Raw genomic sequence first — 17,293 nt, 5'->3', positions numbered from 1 at the left:
CTGTGCTACAGCGCTTCTCTCTATGGTTAGGAGGCCAACCTTTCCCTCCACGAGCCCGCTCGGTGGGGGCTCTCTATGGTGAAAACGAAAGAGCCTCTTTCCGCTCCCATCCGCGGCACTCTTTGCAAGTTCCACCTACTCTATGGTAGGAGCCTCTCTCTATAGACCGTTACCTCCTCTCTATGGACTTTTCTTTTGGCCGCTCTTGCCCTCTCCATGCTTTCAGGTGCCCGGCCCGGCTAAGCCCCACTCTATGGTGTGCGGCGCTCTGCCCGGCACTACCCCTCTATGGTGTGCGGCGCTCTGTACGACAGCCTCCCAGTTCTTTATGGCGGCCTGGGTTGGGCAGCGCCTTCTCCAGCCGCCTACGGTGGGGGCGCTCTGCCCCTCCGCACGCTGCCTGCTGTGCGCGGCGCCCGGCCCGACAGCCTAGGCACAATAGACAGTTTCTCATGCAGAGAGCTCTCTATGGTGGGCGGCGCTCTGCCCGGAGCAGCCCTCTCTCTATGGTCGGGCCCCGCCTCGGGGCGGGCCGCGCCGCCGTCGGGGCGCGGAGCCGCTCGCCGCGGTGTCCCGGCGCCGGCGGCTGCCAGGTGGGTCCCTCCCTCCCATCCCCCGGTGCCGGCCCGCCGCAGCGCCCGGCGGAGCCCGCTCCCGGCGCGGCACGAGGGCCCGGCCCCGGGGCGGGAGCCCTTGCGGGGCTCGGGCCCAGCCGGGCGGTGCAGGAGGGGGCCTGGGGGCGCCCGGAGTCCCCGGGAGCCGGCCCAGCCCAGGGACGGGCGCGACGCGGCTCATCGCGGTTGTTCTTCGCTCCTCTTCCCCGCACGGCCGCTAAAACCACTGGCCCGGCAGGCGCTCCGTTTTGCCTTCAGTGCACAGCCCTTTCCTTACCCTCAAAATGCTAATCCTTAAGGCCCCTTCCAAAGCCTCCTCTGATGAAGAGTTTAGCCCCAGTCTCCGTGGGTTTGGAGCACGGTAAAACTGTTCACGTAGAAGCTGTGAACGTGGGCTACATCGCAGCTGCTCTGCTGCTCTTCTGGAGTTGGACTTGGAGGAGTGCTGTGTGTACCGTTTGGTGTGGAGACCCGTGGGAGCTGCTGGAGTTCTTGTCCAGGTTGTTCTGCACGTTAGCAGAAGGACTGAAGGAACGGGAGAGGTTGCTCCCTGTCTCCCTCAGCTCTCTGGGGTGGTTTTAACACAATCTTGCTGTCAAACTAGATATGGCCATGCTTGCTTGTTGCTCTGGACCTTACTTGCTAGCCTGGGTTTTGGGGATGAGCTTTGGACTTGGAACTTTCCGAACAGTTGGGTGAATGCAGGCAAGGCTACTTTCTGAGCTAATAGATAACTGTTGATATGTAAAATGGGTTGGCTGGACAAGCAGTTGTTGGTGCGTATCTGGCTTATACGGCTTTTAATTAAATGGGCAGTTTTCTCCAGATAATTTCAGCCAAGTGATTGCTGTGGAGAGGTAGTGAAGATCTAACAAGACTTCTCTAGTCTGCTTCCACACTGCTTAAATCCAAAATAATGTTATTTTTCAAACACAGAGAACACCATTCCTGCAGGTGTGACCAGGACTTGTGGACAGTTCTCTGTGTAGGACAGGTCTGGTGGAGAGAGACATTTCTTCCTCCCCTCTCTGGAGCAAGTTGTACCATTGGCAAGGAGGGATGCTGGGGTGGGTGCACTGGGTTGGTGAGGGACAAATGCTCTCTCTGATGGTGCCCTCCTCGATGTGACCAATTCCAGCGACTGCACTTGTTACAAAGCTGTAATGGAAGTAGTCTCTGTTGGCACAATGGGAAAGGAGCTGTTCCTCCCTGTTTGTGCTGTCTTTCACCTGCGCAAGGCAGCGTTAAGTAATGCTGAGCACACCCCAGGATTGAACATGGCCAGCATCTGAGAGAAGCAACCTTGTCTAGGGAAGGGGAGCTTACAATCTCGAACAAGCCATGTTTCAGCATGCGTGCCCTTCCCAGCACCAGCCAGGGCTGCTGGTGTGCGGTGCCCTGATTGAACTTCTCCTGGGTTGTTTCTGATAAGGGAACTGTACCAGAAACTGAGAATAGAGTGCGAAATGTAAATTATTTTTTTTTGTATTTAAAAGATCTGCAAGACCCTTATTAAGAGCTTTCAGTTCCTTGGGTAGCATCGACTTCCTGAAGTATGTGCAGCAGTAAAGTTATAAAAAGCTTTCAAGCAATGTTTTTGGCCCTGTAGATGCAGGTGATGGGAAGATGAACCAGGCAAAAACTGTGAACTCATGAAGCCACAACGGTTTGTAATTTTGGAGCGCCCTGGACATGTTTGAAGCTTAGCTCTGTCTTTCCCTCACCTTCGGCCTATGCTAGCACATTCTCAGGTAACATTAGTTGACCCAGAGTTCAGACAGGTATTAAGATGTCAGATGCCTTTAATCTGTGAATCAAAGTTTGCAGCCATGTATGTCTCAAGGGTAGTTCACGGGCAGAGTAGTTCTCTCTCCCTCCCTGGTAGGTGGCCATCCCTCCCTTCCCTGGAGAGCCGGCTGGCCCTGCTCAGCCTGGGCAGGACTGAGAGCAAAGCAAATGAAGTGAAAGTAGGCTGATATAGTAAGAGAAGTTTACTGCAGTAAGTATCCATGCAGGGGGCATACCAAGGGGGTCAGCTGCTTTGCTGGAAAAGGGAATTAGAGGATGGACTGTGCCTACTTCTGAACAGCTGTGCAGCCTGGGAAGAGGAAGCTTGAGGAAGATGAGGAAAATGTGAGTAAGTTTGTGGGAAGGGGGCCTGGAGTCAGGTGGCTGGTGTTAAACATTGGGTGAGCAGATAATTACCTTCGTTTCTAGGAAAATGAAATAGCTGTGAAGCTGGCAGTGTCTGTGATGTCTTTATTAGCTACTTAATTTAACTGAAAACTCTGTTGCTGGGAAGGGCTGGAAGGGAAATCTGATGGCTGAGATCTAACATTATTGTCTGCTGCAGCAGTGCAGCGTGGTGGAGGCTGGAGTCTTTCTCAGCAGGGGATAACCGCTCTGCCTCTTGTGTCTTTTGTAATTAATAGGTAAGCCATGTGAACTTGGGTCTTTAAACCCTTAGCTCCACCAACAAACAAGCGTTCCTGTATTCGAGATGCCTGTCATCCCAGGGGACTGAGGAGCTCTTGGCCTGCCACTGGGGTTTTGTCACCTGGGTTACCTTAGTTCTCTCATCTAATACCGGTGCAGCCCTCTCAAGGCAGCAGCTCCTTCTCAGCCTTTACAGCGATCCTCGTTTTATCAGTGTTATCTTCATTCAAATAGTGGCACTGCTTGATATTTGGGTACATTTTCTAAAGCTGATAGCAGTGTCAGATTAAAAATAAGCTGTAGTCAGGAGACCAGCAGGAAGCGTGTCCCTGTCTGGGATTCGCAGACAAAGTACTGCTCAAGCTGCCTTGAAGAATAGTTTATTTTCTCTTTCTCTCTCTCTTTTTTCTTTTTTTTTTGGTAGCTTATGTTTAAGGCTTGCTGAGCTACTGAAATCTTCATGTTTCTTATCTTTGTAGGTCATGGATCAGAAACCTCTGTTTTAGCTGGATGCTTATAGCAAAGAAAAAGGATGAATGAGTGTAAGCCAGTCAATGTTTTGAAATAATAAAAAATACTTGTATTTTTCAATTGGCAAATAAGAAAAAAGTCTGAAAAACAGGCTGGATATGCTCTCACAGAGTGGTGAGACGTGTCTGTCCACAGCATTAACTGTTACAGCATCAGAGCAGCTTTCCTAACACTGGCAGACCAGTATCTGCATGTTCTTGGAAGGTCTTTGCTTGGAGCTGGATTAAAGACCACAGATTTTTGTAGTTTCTCTTTCTGTATATACTTTTACTGATTAAAATGTTTGGATAGTAATTTTTTCAGCTCAATATATTTTTTTTCTTGCTCAAAGTGGGAATTGTGGCTTTTTATCAAAGAGCTTAAATAGTGTTGTTTACTGCAAATGCATCTTGTATCATCAGTGAGACAAGCTGCTGAAGGGTGAGGGGGAAGTCTTCTGGACAGACAAACCCTTCATGAGGCCCACTCTTCCTTCCTCTTCCTCTCACAGCATGTTGCTTTTCTTTATTGTCTCTTACGGTATTCTTAAAATCACAATATATTTGAATTTTCTCCATTTCCCTCCTGCGCCTGCTGCTCTGTTTCTCCTGTTCACCCTGTCACCTCTGTCGTGGGTTCTGTAGATGCTCCTGTTTTTCACTCATCATATTGTGGACTACTGGATAAGATGAGCCATGCATAAGATGTATTCTTGTATTATATCTACATGGGATTTAGTCTTGCCTCAACAGAGGGGCAGGATTGATGAGTGAAGCTCTCTCCTATCTCAAAGTCCACTTGAGTTTACCTGAAGGGCAGTTTAGTGTCGCCATCTTCTTGCCTCCTCTTTTTGAATTTCAAGGGAAATTTTGTCTTGGAGCCTCTCGCAGCTGCTGCATTTCATTGGTGTCTAGGTAAGCTGTGTGAAAGTGTAAAGGTAAGGTAAATATGAGGACTGGGAGGAAGAGGTAACTTCAGTTAACTAATTCTAGCCAGGAGAGAGCTGTTAGCTTTGATTATTCAAGAACAAAGGCAAAATGTAAATCCTATCTAAGTATATAGATTTTAGGTTTTCAGCTCCTTTTAGTTTTAGTATCTCTTGGAAAGATGTAGCTTAAGGGTTTGCTGTGAACTGTTTATTGTGATGCCTGTCTCCAGCAAGAGCAGCAGAAAAGCAAGAGTTCTCATTGATTAGATTAAATAGCCAGGTCACTTGCATTACCTGTGTTTATTCTCTGGCAGATTTTGCTATTGGAAGAGGAGGGAGATAAAAGGAACATGTGCAGACAGAGATAACTACTTCTAGAGCTGCCCAAGGCAGTGGCCACTCTCTAAATGGGTTTGTAGATGAGCTTTTCTTATCAGTTCTGTGTCATGTACAGTCGTGTGTGTGTAGATATCAGACGTGTATGCAAACAAGCTTGCTTGGCTCCCCCTCTCTCACTCTCTTCCCCCCCCATCTCTCTTTTTGTTGAATTTATGGTATCCTTAAAAGGTCCAAAAGCCAAAATGGACTGACTTTTCATTCATCCGTCTTTCATTTTGCAAATCAAATGTTGTTTTTATGGACAAAAGGGTTTGCATGAATATGCAAAAAGCCTGGTGCTAGACCAGATCCCATATGTGGGCTTTTCTGACCATCTGTGGCTTGACTTCAGGAAGGATGTTAACCAGAGCCCAGCTTTTTGTCAGGCCATGTGCATTTAACAGCAAAATAAAATGAAGCCAACTTTCTTCTCTAAAAAGCATGTCAAGCAGAGCAGGGATATACATATATATGTGTATAAATATGTATACATACATATCTATATATTTACATAGCAAATCTGTGGGTGTTTTAGCTGTATCTCTTAGAGTGATGGGTTTACTCTTGTGTAATACATAAGAACTGATATTAAATATGGAAGTACATCTTGTTGACAAAATCATCTTATCCAAAATGAGTGAATTCTGCATCTGTCTGGTAATCCAGTCTTGTATGAAAACAAAGCTAAGGAGCAGTATTTCTAAATGGTTCTAGATAGCCTTAAGCTTTGTGAGTGATAACACTCATTCAATGAGTTAAATCATTCATATTTATCTGGTTGCTAAAAATGCTATATATGAATGATTTAACTATATTACTAATATAACTATATATAACTAATATAACTATATAACTAATAATTACTAATATAACCATATTGCACAGGCTGGCTTTGTAAACCCATAATAATCAACTCATGGTTTTCTGCAGGTGCTCTTGCAGATTTGCTTCATGGAGTTTTTATTAAGTTTCTGTATCAAATTTGGCTAATTCTTTTTTCCTGTACTATACCTATAAGTTTTCAGTGCTCTGGGTGTTTGGAAAGCATTCTCCCAGAGCTTAGCATTGGCACAACTAAATCCTAAATTGTTTCTACAAAAACTGATGTTCCTGCTGGCTAGAGACCACCAAAGAGAAAAACAGATTTTTTTTTTTGTCTGTCTTCAGATTCACTGTAATTCTGGCTAAAGCTACATAAGTTCTTCAGTGACCCAGTTTCTCTGCCTGTAGTGAGAACGCCATAGTCTTTCAGGATGTCAGCAGCTCAGTCAGCATCTATAAAGATTTTTACAGGCTTCATAGCAGTATTTGAAGTGTGAAGTCAGTCATGTCAGCAGAAATCTCAGTTACTGCAGGTGCTAGGCGGTGAGCAAGGAGCTTCCAGTGCCCCCGCTCCTGGTATGAGGAGTTAAACATCAGCTTCTGATCTGAAACCAGCAGGTTTGCAGAACAGCCCGATCCCCTGCAGCCTGCTGCGGAGGAATTACTGCGTTTTTAGCAACCACGGAAACTGGAGCCTTCTGACTTGAAATTCTTCTGTAGCTCTAAAACTGTAAAGGACTCGTACGCGGCGTGTGGCTTAGCACCTTGCAGAGCTCTATACTGCTGATATACCTGCGTCTTAATCTCCAACCACATTCTTTTTGTAAAAGTTTTTCCATTTTTTTCTTAGGGCTGGCAGCTGTCAGTCTGTATTTTTCTTTCTCCTTAGCAGACTGACACCTCTGTGCTGATTTTATTCTTACCAGCGTTTGGGATCTCTGCGCTAAGTAGACTATGAAGTAGAGAGGTAGGTGGGACAGACAAGACACTAGTGTCCATAACCTTCAGATAAGAAAATGAAGTTCACAGAACTAGAATAAGAAGTTCTTTCTATGCCTGCATCTCATTCAGTGATACTGTTTTTCTGTGTATGCCAGAATAAAGCACTGTTAAAATCCTGCTGGGTTTAGACCTGACCTCCAGAATCTAATAAACATGACAGGGCATTTAAAGTGTAGCTTCGTATCTTAAAACTTGTAGAGATTTTGCCCTTGCTCTTTGTACTGAAGAATCATTACAAATCTCACTCTAGAAATCACTTTCTAATCTCTAATTTAAGACTAACTATTGCTGATTTCTCTTCCATGCCCATCATGTCCTTCAGCATAAGAAGAGAACTTCCTCCTTCTCACTATTTTACATGCTTTCCTAGATCTGACCTAATTACTGGATTCCTCGAGTTTTTATTTCTCTAACCAAGGTCACTGTTCTCTGCTTTCCCTGATCACTTTAGCACTGTCCAGGAATGGTGAATTCAGATTGGGATGGGCAGAGAGGGGACAAGACTTGCAGCCAGATAAGGTCTTGTCAGCATTTTGCACAATAACACTGAATACACAGCTGTCTGTTCTGGAAATGCTTTGCCTGATAAATCCTCGGATCTCATTTGTTTCTTCTCAGGACCATTTTCTGTCTGTGGATTGTATCAGTCACAAAATAAGCAACACACCCTTGTCTCTCTTCTCCACCTTTTCCCAACTAACATGCTTGGATTGGATTAGCTTGTTTGTTTAAAAAAAACCTCATTGACCCTCTGATCATTAATTCCCTGTTACTTCCATTGCACGCAGTTCTTGAGGGCAGCCAATTTTCACTTGCAACTTTGTGGTCCTCCTGGTTATTGATGATGTCTGCAAAAATGTCTGCTGCAGCTGATCTAAATGAGAGTGAAGCACCCAGTTTTGTGGCTCTGACTGCTTAGTCAGCGTGGGTTACAGGCACTGGAAAAATCTTGGCAACGTGTCTCATTGCATTCCCATTAGGAGGAGGTCAAAGTGGTTCTGTTACTCAGACGTGGCATTAAAGGTGTCTAATATGAGATTCTCCAAAGCTGCATTGCGTTTAGTAATTTTCATGTCCAAAAGGTGCTTGGGAGATAGGTGACTTGCTACTCTGGCCAGACTGCCTGTCACCGTGCTCATTTCTCTTCTTTCTCTTCAACGGACTTGTTCTCACTTGCCTCTTTTGTCAGTAAATTACAAATTGTGCAGGACAATACCAGCTTTCCCATAAGTGTTTTCAGTGTCTCATGTAAAAGAGTGCTGGGATCGAGACCTGGATACGATGTAGTAATACAACTGAGTCACCTCGTTCTTTCCCCTCTCTCTTGGACACTCAGGATGTGGTGCTGGAGGCTGACAGGTCTGTTCAACGTGCCGTGCCGGCTGAGTAGAAGCACTAGCCATCGCTCAGCGTGGCTGCCCGGGTACAGAAAGATCTTCTCTGCTGCTGCAGCTCGCTGGCATCACACTGCCCCAGAGTCTCTGAATTGTGTCTGGCAGTTACACGGTGATCACCTAGGTAGGTGTGTATGTGTGTGTCTGCTTTTGAGTCTGGGGAGAGGAGAAAGGTGTGTGTGTGTGTGCGCATGCGTATGTGGTTTGGGKTTTTTTTGGGGGGAGGTTGTTTTTTTTCCCCCTGTGTTTCCCAGTAGTGATTCTCTTGTGAAATGACCTGTGTTTGCCACCAGTGCAAAAGAAGAATGCGTGTTAGAGTCTGTGTTTTATGTTTTCTTTGGGAATTCCCATGGGCAGGACAGAGCAGGCTTCTCCTCCAGCAGTAAATGTTTCAGGACAAATGAGGCAATGCTAAATCAGAATCAAACCAAGGGATTCCTGAACTCTAATTGTGTCTGTACCTTGTCCTGTCAGTCAGCAGTTTTCTGTGCAATGCTCAGGCCGTGACTCGCAGATGGGATGGCTAATCTGATGTGTCCCCAGCTCTCTGCCTTGCTCTAGTTGTGAAGTGACTTCAGAAATACCCAAGTGTCCCAGGCAAACCAAAGTCAGTACAGGCTTTCCTTAAAACACTGATCTGTGAAATGCAGAGCAGGTTTGCAAGCAGCCCAGCTGGATGGCATGAGCAGTGGGAGGTAAGAGGGCACGGAAGCCTTTTCAGTGCAAATCATACCCCTCTGTGAGATTACTTAAGGAATGAACAAGGCGGTTAAGTGTTTAAGTGTGAAGCAAACCAGCAAGTCAGCTGTAAATGTTGTCTAATGATAATTTCAGTCCTTTCTTTTTTGGAGGAAAGTTAACAACTGAGGCACATGTTTTACCATGGCCTGTTTGGTACCTGCACATATCCAGTATCTTCCTGGATAATATCTGCTGAGGAGATATTGGTAGCCTAAGGAAGTCCTTTATAAGCATATATCTAAAGGGAGTTGCTCAGTGTTGTATCGAACACAGGGGCCCAACTCTGAGCAGGACTAGAGCAGGAAGGGCTCTCCTATTGCCTGTGCTGGCTCTGACACACTTCCAAAGGGCTTGGGTATTCCTAAATTGTCCCAGGATGGAAGAAAGAGGAGAGACTACAGGCCCAGCTAAACAGCTATTAGGGCTTGGTGTCAAGGTCTAAATGATATCTGTAACGTTCGTATAGTTTGGATGTTGGTATGATTATGTGGTTGATTCTTCCTGTGCTGGGGTCTAAAACTACATGGAGGCAGAGACCTTGTTATGCAGAGCAGTTGCTAGACAGTTCTGAATTTACTGCTTACTGAAAAGAGAAGATAGACATAGGTATGTGACCAGCGTGTTTTCAGCTGCCCTGCTTCCCACTGTGGGATGAGATTGCCTATAAACTTGGTGGCAGGAGAGACCATGGCGAGACCACTGACAGCCAAGCGTTCTACGAAATCCCTGCCACTTCAGGTATTTGGCCTGGTCTTCGTAACAGGATGAACTAGCTTAATTTGTGCAAAGAGGGGTTAAGTCTAACAAACTCTGCGTTGCTTGTAAGTGAAATTGTAACTTGTGGGCTCTCAGCTTCAGTTCTTTGTCTTGTTATTTCTCACTGTTGAGATCAATGAGTCTGTCATTCTTTCCCAGAGCTCAGATATGCGAACACGCTGATGCGCTTTGATTTTGTTTGGCTGCGGGACCACTGCCGTTCAGCTTCCTGCTACAATACCAAGACTAACCAGCGCAGCTTGGATACAGCTAGCGTGGACCTGGGCATCAAACCCAAGGCTGTCCGAGTGGATGAGACCACACTCTTCCTCACATGTAAGTAGCAAAATGCCTGTACTCTGGGAGTTTTGTGGAGCACCAGTCCTGGTCGGAGGGAGTCTTGTTAGTGGATCCCACCCTTAAGCTTGCTGAGAGAGAACAGCCTTATCTCTAGATCAGTAGCTGTTTTGGGAAGAGACCTAGCTGTAAGCAGATCTTAAACAGTGCTGTTTTGAGCAGTGCCGTTATTGTAAACGTGCCTCAGTCTTATATTTGTGTCTGTTTTCTTCCCCCTGTGCCCCATTCTGGGTAGAGATATTTCTATCTTCAATGTCTGGGTAGTTTATCGGTTTGTTTGAAAAAGGCAGCAATGCAGATAGCGAACAGATCAGTCAAGAAATGGTTGGTTTTCTTAACCCTGTCCTCCTTGAACTGGTGTCCCTGATCAGAATTCACATCATCTGTCTTTTTTCCTTTGTTTCGAGCTGCCTTCTTCCTTCTGCTGTGAGGAATGATTGTATGCTTCCTTCTTTTGAAGTTCAGTAGTTTATTTATAATTATGGGCTTGTCTTTGAGTGCTTTACCTCTCTGTGGAGTCTTGTCACTAGAAAACAAAACCACTACCACTGAAGCTGAAACACTTAACTCTGGATTTGGAATTGTAACAATGGCAGTATTTTTAGGGCTTATAGCCTTAACCAGATAATATCGCTATGTTGTGTGGCAGGGTGCAAAAAGACTGTCACTAGGCAAAATTAAAAGGGTGAGGACTTTCCTAGACTGATGGTTACAATGGCCATGATCTCAGGCTGTTCATTATGACCCCAGTGACTGAAACCCTTCTCCTTTGTCAAAGGGCCGGATGGGCATGTGACACGGTATGGGCTGGAGTGGCTGGTGAAGAACAGCTACGAGGGGCAGAAGCAGCAGGTCATGCATCCACGGATTCTCTGGAATGCAGAAATCTACAAGCAATCCCAGATCCCATCCATCGACTGTCGGAGTTTCCTGGAGACAGACGAGGGGCTGAAGGAGTTCCTGCAAAACTTCCTGTTATATGGGATTGCTTTTGTAGAAAATGTCACTCCTACCAAAGAGGACACAGAAATCTTAGCAGAGAGGATCAGCTTGATTAGGTAAACAGGGGTGCCCCAAGAAAGCCACTGGCAGCTCTCTAGGAGAGCCATCAAGAGTGGACTTCTGTTTCGCTCTTGTTTGGAAAGATACTGTCCTCGYATCCTGTACATTATGCAGTGTGAGTTGGTTTGCAAAGAAAGGGTCTGGACCTCATACTGTCTCTGGCCAGTCCATTTGAACTGAGATGGAGTATTGCGCTGTGGGATCTGACCTCTTAGGAGGAGGACCTCATAGGATGACATTTGTGGAAACGGGACTATGCATAGAAAAGAGTGACTGAAGGAAGTGGCCTGTCTGGGAAGACTTGAGCTTTGCAAGGGCAGACRTTTCCTGTTATGATTTGAAAGGTTAGGAGGGCAGCCCTGGCCCTGGGAGCCAGGGAGATCAAAAATAACTTGTAGCTCTCACTGAAGAAAAATATTGGTTTCTTCTGTGATTGTTTAAAACGTACCAACAGCATGGCAAGCCTGGTTTTGAGTTTCACGTTTCCTCCAAGCCACAGRAACAGYTTAACTTGCCTTGGGCCTTTAGAAGAGGAGGGATTTTTATTAATGAATAGCCCCCCCAAAAAAGAAACGAGGGGCTCCAGTGTGTGTCCAGCCAGCTCTTTTCTCCAGATACTGACCCTCATCCTGTAGCCTCCAAGTGCTGTTTATTCCTCACAGWTCCTTGTCTTCTGTCTGCTTCCTTCCCTGCACCTTGTAGGAGGACGTGAGTGAAAGCTGAGGATCCTAAGAACAGAAACGGGGAACATTAGGCACCTTAGGGGTGGGCACAAGGAAGGGGAACCTTCTTGGTACTCTGGTAACTCCTAATGTCACTCAGTGGTTTCCTTGATTTGGCTGGGCYAATGTTCAGTGTGGAAAGATGATCTGTATGTTCTGAGGAGAATGGAGACTCATTGCCATCAGTCTTAACACAGAGGAGAGGGAGGAATTGAATGCCAGAGGAGGCCTTAGAAGCACCATCTCTTGACATTACAACGTGAWTTTTGTTAAGTTGGCGTGTTGTGCGGTTATAATTTACTGYGTRTGTATTCTACATAGGATGGAAGAGAATAACCTCGGATGCCAGAGAGGATCTGTTTTACTGCCACAATAATCCCTACAGCAATTKGTGATAACTGCCCRCCTCTTTTGTAGGGAGACCATTTATGGTAGAATGTGGTACTTTACCTCTGACTTCTCTCGGGGAGACACCGCCTACACCAAGCTGGCTCTGGATCGTCACACTGACACTACCTACTTCCAGGAGCCCTGCGGGTWTGTGCTTTTACTGGTTTGCAAGAGTGATTCACAGTGCTGCGGTTTCTAGCAGCAGTAGCTTAATTGTCTCTAGCATCACTGATAAGATCTACCAGTCGCACAGTAATTCTGGATCCTGTTTGATTCCTGTAGAGCAGTGTATTCYRTAGATCACTTTTTCCTATGCTTTTAACTTCTAGTTCTTCCAKAATGCAGGCTAAAAAGGACTTGGTTGCTAGATAGCTGGCTTCTTGTTTCTAGTGCTGGGGTGTAAGTAGCCTTTATAGCCRCAGAGGAGTCTCAGTTATGTAGTCATTTTTATGCTATCCTTTTAATGTTTATTCGACAATCTCTTCTGAAATCACCCTCCTCAGCCTCCTAGGTGACACATAGCATTGGTCTTCACAGAAATAAGCAGTTGTTTTGTTTGGGGTACAGATGGCAGTCACAGCTCTAACGGGCACAGCTCTTCCTGCAGCAAGTGCCCCTTGTCAGCTGTTACACAAAGTTGCTGCAGAAGTTTGCTTAACCTTAATGGTGCTGACTTGGGGGACGCCCTCCTCACCCGCTTCAGCACCATCTGTTCTACTGGCTGAGCAGTTGCCTCCAGGGAAGGAGGGAGACTAGGTCACGTTGGCACGGCCCTGCAGTCGCTGTCTTTCTGCCCTCCCAAACTTTATGAATGGTATTGACTTATGTGCTGTCTTCATGTATGCTCTGTGTAATCGCTCCACTTCAGTCGAACTGGTTGGGATTTGCTTTTTGGCAGCGTTGCAGCCCTGTAGCTAGTTAGAAACCAGGCTACTCCAGCCCTTCAACGTCCACACTTGTCTGTGTTTTTAAAGGTTGTATCTATGGCATTGCTGTGAGTGAACAGCTAACTGTTTGCAGACCCCATGTGCTTTGATGGCCTGTGCAGTGCTACCTGCTTGGCTGGCTGACTTTAGGAATTTTCTCACAAAATCTACCCCAAACTGAGTAAGAAAATCATTGGCAATAAAAGCCCGTTTGAAGGTTGAAGTTCTGATTACACTGCTCAGCTAATGAGCTCTATAGTTCCTCTACTATTTTTTACCTCTCTTTTCCATGTGGAGTTTCCCCTTCTTTCAGATAGGTGTATTCTTATCTGCAGCTGGCCGAAGTGTATCAAGCAACGGCAATGGGGACTGCTAGCAGGACTAACTGTTAGTGCTTGCAGTCCTGCAGAACTGTACTTGTGTGGGAAGAACATGAGTTTCTGGTTTTCCTGAGCCCCCATCTCTGCCAGAAAGCTCCTTTTCCCAGGCAGTTTCAGAAAACTTGCTTCTGAAATACTTGAAACAGTATTTGATCTGCTTCTAAAGGAAATGAAGTGGCTTTCAAGCAAGAGATGTTCATTTGAATGTCTTCTTTCCCCCACCACTTTGGCTGAAATCAGCCAAATCTTCCAAGGCTCAAAGAAACTAAATTACTGCAAAGGGTGGAGGAAAGAAACTCCCGCAGAACTGCCCAAGGTATGGGGAAGACTGCAGTGCTACATTACTCATCAAGCACCAAAGAATCCTCCTTCGGAAGATACCTTTTCAGTGCCCCAGACTGCAGGAAGAGGCTATCATCTTTGAGGCACAGTATGACGAAGGCTTGGGCGTCCTTTGCTCCACCACTCATGGACTGACTTGCTAAAGCTGTTCTGAAACTACTGTGGGTATGAGGGATGGATAAAGCCCAGGTGAAAGAGTGCAGGCCCAAGCAAGGCTGGATCTGGGAGGTCCTGCCGCATCATTTGCCGTGTGACCGGGTTAGGAGGCTCCAAAGGGAGGTCAGGAGATAAAGGTGTCCCAGAGTGTCCAGTTTGGTTATCCGACAAATGAAATTGCTACCTTGTGAAAACTGGCAGTAGGTGGCTCAATGCAGCTGCTGGGCATTTGTCTCTAACAGTATAACATCTGGCACACTTGGATGAAAGGAAAGAAGGAGGTTCTTCAGAAACATAACAGAAGGGCACAAGTTGTTTGGCTGTGCTGGACAGCTTCTCACGAATTATCAAGGGGAGGGATGTCCCTGTATGCTTCTCACCCGGTACTCCTCTGCTCCAGGCTTGCCAAGGGGTCTTTAACATGTGCCTCTGGGGAATTCTTCTGACTTCCTGGAGGAGACCATTGTAGAGGCGCCTCTACATGAGGGTTGCCCTGGACTCTGCCTGTAGTTGCTGCAGATTTCATTAGTATCAGTATTGCCTGGCCCAAGGGAAGGGCTTTGTGCCTCTAATTAGACTCTTAGAATGCAGTGGTGGGAGACTTCAGGGAAAACGCACCCATTTCTCAAGTGGAGCCATAGATTTGCGTTCCCTGTACTTCCAGAGTTTCTTTAATGCTCCTCTTGTTCTGAGATGTTCTAGGGAGGTTAGTTTTGTGCTTTTGACCCTCTACATCCTGCTGCCTAGATGGATTTGTGTGCCACAGGCCCAATCCTGCACGATTGGAAGTCTCCAAGACTCAAGTCACTTGATTTGGGAGGCAGTAAGATTCAGCCCTCGCTTCAGAAGGCCATTCTGGAAGACAGCTGGGCTTACCAGGAACTGGGAGAGTATGAACTTCATCCCTCTCCAAAAAAAACAAACAACAACAACAGCCTTGGGGATTGTTTTCCTCGTATCACTCTGGGAATAATTTGTAATACCTCAGAGTAGCTTGATYCTGACAGAAATTTCTGTAGTAACTCAGTACTGTAGCATCTCAGTCCTGRTCGTAACCCTGACTGACTGCCCCTCGTTCCTGTTTGAAAGCAAGTAAAATTAATCTTGGAGTTATGGAAAGCGATTGTTCTGAAGAAGATTGAGTAGTTTTTTGCACTAGGCATTAACTCTAACAGCCCCTCGTAATCTAAGCATGTAAAGCAATTTAGCTTGTTCTGTGTCCAGGCCAACTCTTGGTGAGAGAAGCTGCGTAGCCGCCAACCCATGGGTTAGCCAGCCCTGCCAAGGGGCAGCGTGTACTAATGCAGTGCCATACCCAAGCTGATCATGCTGTCTGGCTTCTAGACCAGCAGGCGGTTCAACTTTGGGCAGGTATTGGGATGTTCTGAGGACTTGGATGTGTATCTGTTTGTGTAGACCTGCCCTAAGCAAAATGCCTGTGACTGGGCTTGAAGAAAGAGCAGGTACAATCGTTTGCAGCTGGGCTGTCTCTGTTTCCTGGCAGGTCTTGGTGAAATGAAAGGTCCTACAAAAGAGAGTGTGTCACAACTGGCAGAGAGGGGTGAGCCATCCATCTACCTCTGTTGTGACCTGTAGGTACTGCATTCTCTCCACGGGACAGAGAGCCAACAGGTTTTCTCTTGTGCTTTCACCCACGCAGCATCCAAGTGTTTCACTGCCTCAAGCATGAAGGGACAGGTGGGYGGACGCTGCTGGTGGATGGTTTCTACGCAGCGGAGCAGGTTCTCCAGCAAGCCCCCGATCARTTTGAGCTGCTCAGCAAGGTGCCGTTGAAGCRTGAGTACGTTGAGAACGTGGGAGGCTGTCACAACCACATGATCGGAGTCGGGCCAGTCCTCAATGTCTATCCCTGGAACAACGAGCTTTATCTGATCAGGTAACATGAATGTGAGGCTTTTTGTTTATGGGGAAGAGAGACATTAGTGGTTTTCCAGAAAATATCCATGTACTTCTGAGGGAGAGGGTCAGAAATGACAAAAACACCCTGCGGTTCCTCCTGGACTGTATGTTGCTGCTTTTGAGGAAGAGACAATCACCAACACAGAAACAGGTGTCACTGCTGAGTTTTGATTTTGCTCCTGTCATCCTCCCTTCTGCTCTCTGCCACACAGAARGGCTTAGACTTCTGCCATCTTGCCTCTACCACAAGCTGTGGCCAAGGTTTCTGTCTGAAAAAGCACAGCTGACTAGAARAGGTGTGCGTGTCATGCTGCTGTCCTGTGTGGTGGTCTCAGCCACTTCTGTTTCCTTCTGCTGCACACCATATCTCGGACACTCTCGCACATGAGTGCTCCGTGCTGACAGCTGGGAGGGTGTCCAYTCAGGGGGGCAGCTCSAGAGACTCTTAGAGCCTCTCTCTGCTCAGTTGGTCAAAASAGCTTGAATCTGTCCAAGCTAGGAGACTGTTGCATTAAAACACAGCATGCATTCTGTGTAATAGCRATACCCTTAGATCTGGGTATGAGCAAATGCCCGTCTGGCTGTTGGCCATCTGGGCCTCCTTAGGCACACGCTGTGTGASCTAGGCCCGATCCTGCCCTATTTGAAGTCTCCAAGGTTCAYGCCRCTTTATTTGAGAGGTGGTAGGATTCAGCTGTCTTCTCAAAAAGTCTCTCTGGAAACTAGCCTGGCATACAAGTAACTGGGAGAGTGCAAGCTGGTCCCTCTCCAAAGGAAGCTTGGTCTGTTTTCTGAAGCTCYRGCTTRRCTTAGAGCAGGAGGCTGTCCAGCACTCTGCTCTTCTTCTGCACAATGATCAGTCATGTTCACTGCTGCATCTGTAGCACCAGCTAGTGTAAGTTGCTGGCACCTTAATGGGTTAYTGGTTGACMAGAGTGCAAGCTGCTGGATTGTGTGGGCTCCAGTTCTCTTGGGGAGAGAAGTTTTYMGTACCGTGRGTTAGTGAGAAGGGTTAAGGGCAGGRTTTCCCAAACYRAGAATGTATACCTCTCGCCAGCCTACAGGTCACTGACAATTCCACATCCTGTGTTTTTTTTGCTGCTTTTTTTTTTTCCCACCACTGAGAAGGACAGTGCAGGGCATTCTTCCATCAAAAACCAGCAAGAATTGTTTTWTACTKGACCGTAAACTCCTCCTKGCTCAAATGCTGTGTAATCTCCTTCCAGTCCTGTACTCACAGCAGAACCTCCCTAGTTCTCTCTGGAGCCTCCCTTAAAATCCTGGCTGATCCTACAGGCTCCCAGTGTTCCCTCCAATACTTGTCTGTGCTGTGCTCGTGGAGCCACATGGACGGTCTCTTCTCTCGTCTTTGCTTCTAGATACAATAACTACGACCGTGCAGTCATCAACACAGTGCCTTATGATGTTGCGCATCGCTGGTACACTGCTCATCGCAC

The 17,293-nt window shown here is 46.6% G+C and overlaps 2 protein-coding genes across 4 annotated transcripts in view; one reads left to right on the top strand and one right to left on the bottom strand.

Annotated features, from left to right (window-relative positions):
- The window catches only part of SPRY3 (sprouty RTK signaling antagonist 3), a 36,872-nt gene extending 36,453 nt beyond the window's left edge, over window positions 1–419 (bottom strand). For 2 of the 3 annotated variants that reach the window (XM_026092165.1, XM_026092166.1), the window contains exon 1: window positions 174–419. The gene's annotated coding sequence lies outside the window, so the exon portion shown is untranslated. The other variant, XM_026092167.1, reaches the window with a different exon arrangement.
- Window positions 420–734: 315 nt separating this feature from the next.
- TMLHE (trimethyllysine hydroxylase, epsilon) lies at window positions 735–17,293 on the top strand (the record flags this gene model as incomplete). The annotated part of the gene is made up of 7 exons (XM_026092163.1): window positions 735–1,114; window positions 8,027–8,208; window positions 9,741–9,917; window positions 10,717–10,996; window positions 12,140–12,259; window positions 15,577–15,813; window positions 17,216–17,293. Coding segments are annotated over exons 1-7 (1,253 nt in total), but the record flags the coding sequence as incomplete, so codon positions are not given.

This window comes from Apteryx rowi, unplaced genomic scaffold, assembly GCF_003343035.1.
Source record: "Apteryx rowi isolate R43461 unplaced genomic scaffold, aptRow1 scaffold_942, whole genome shotgun sequence".
In the NCBI taxonomy this organism is placed as follows: domain Eukaryota; kingdom Metazoa; phylum Chordata; class Aves; order Apterygiformes; family Apterygidae; genus Apteryx; species Apteryx rowi.
This window is presented reverse-complemented; position numbering and strand designations above follow the sequence as displayed.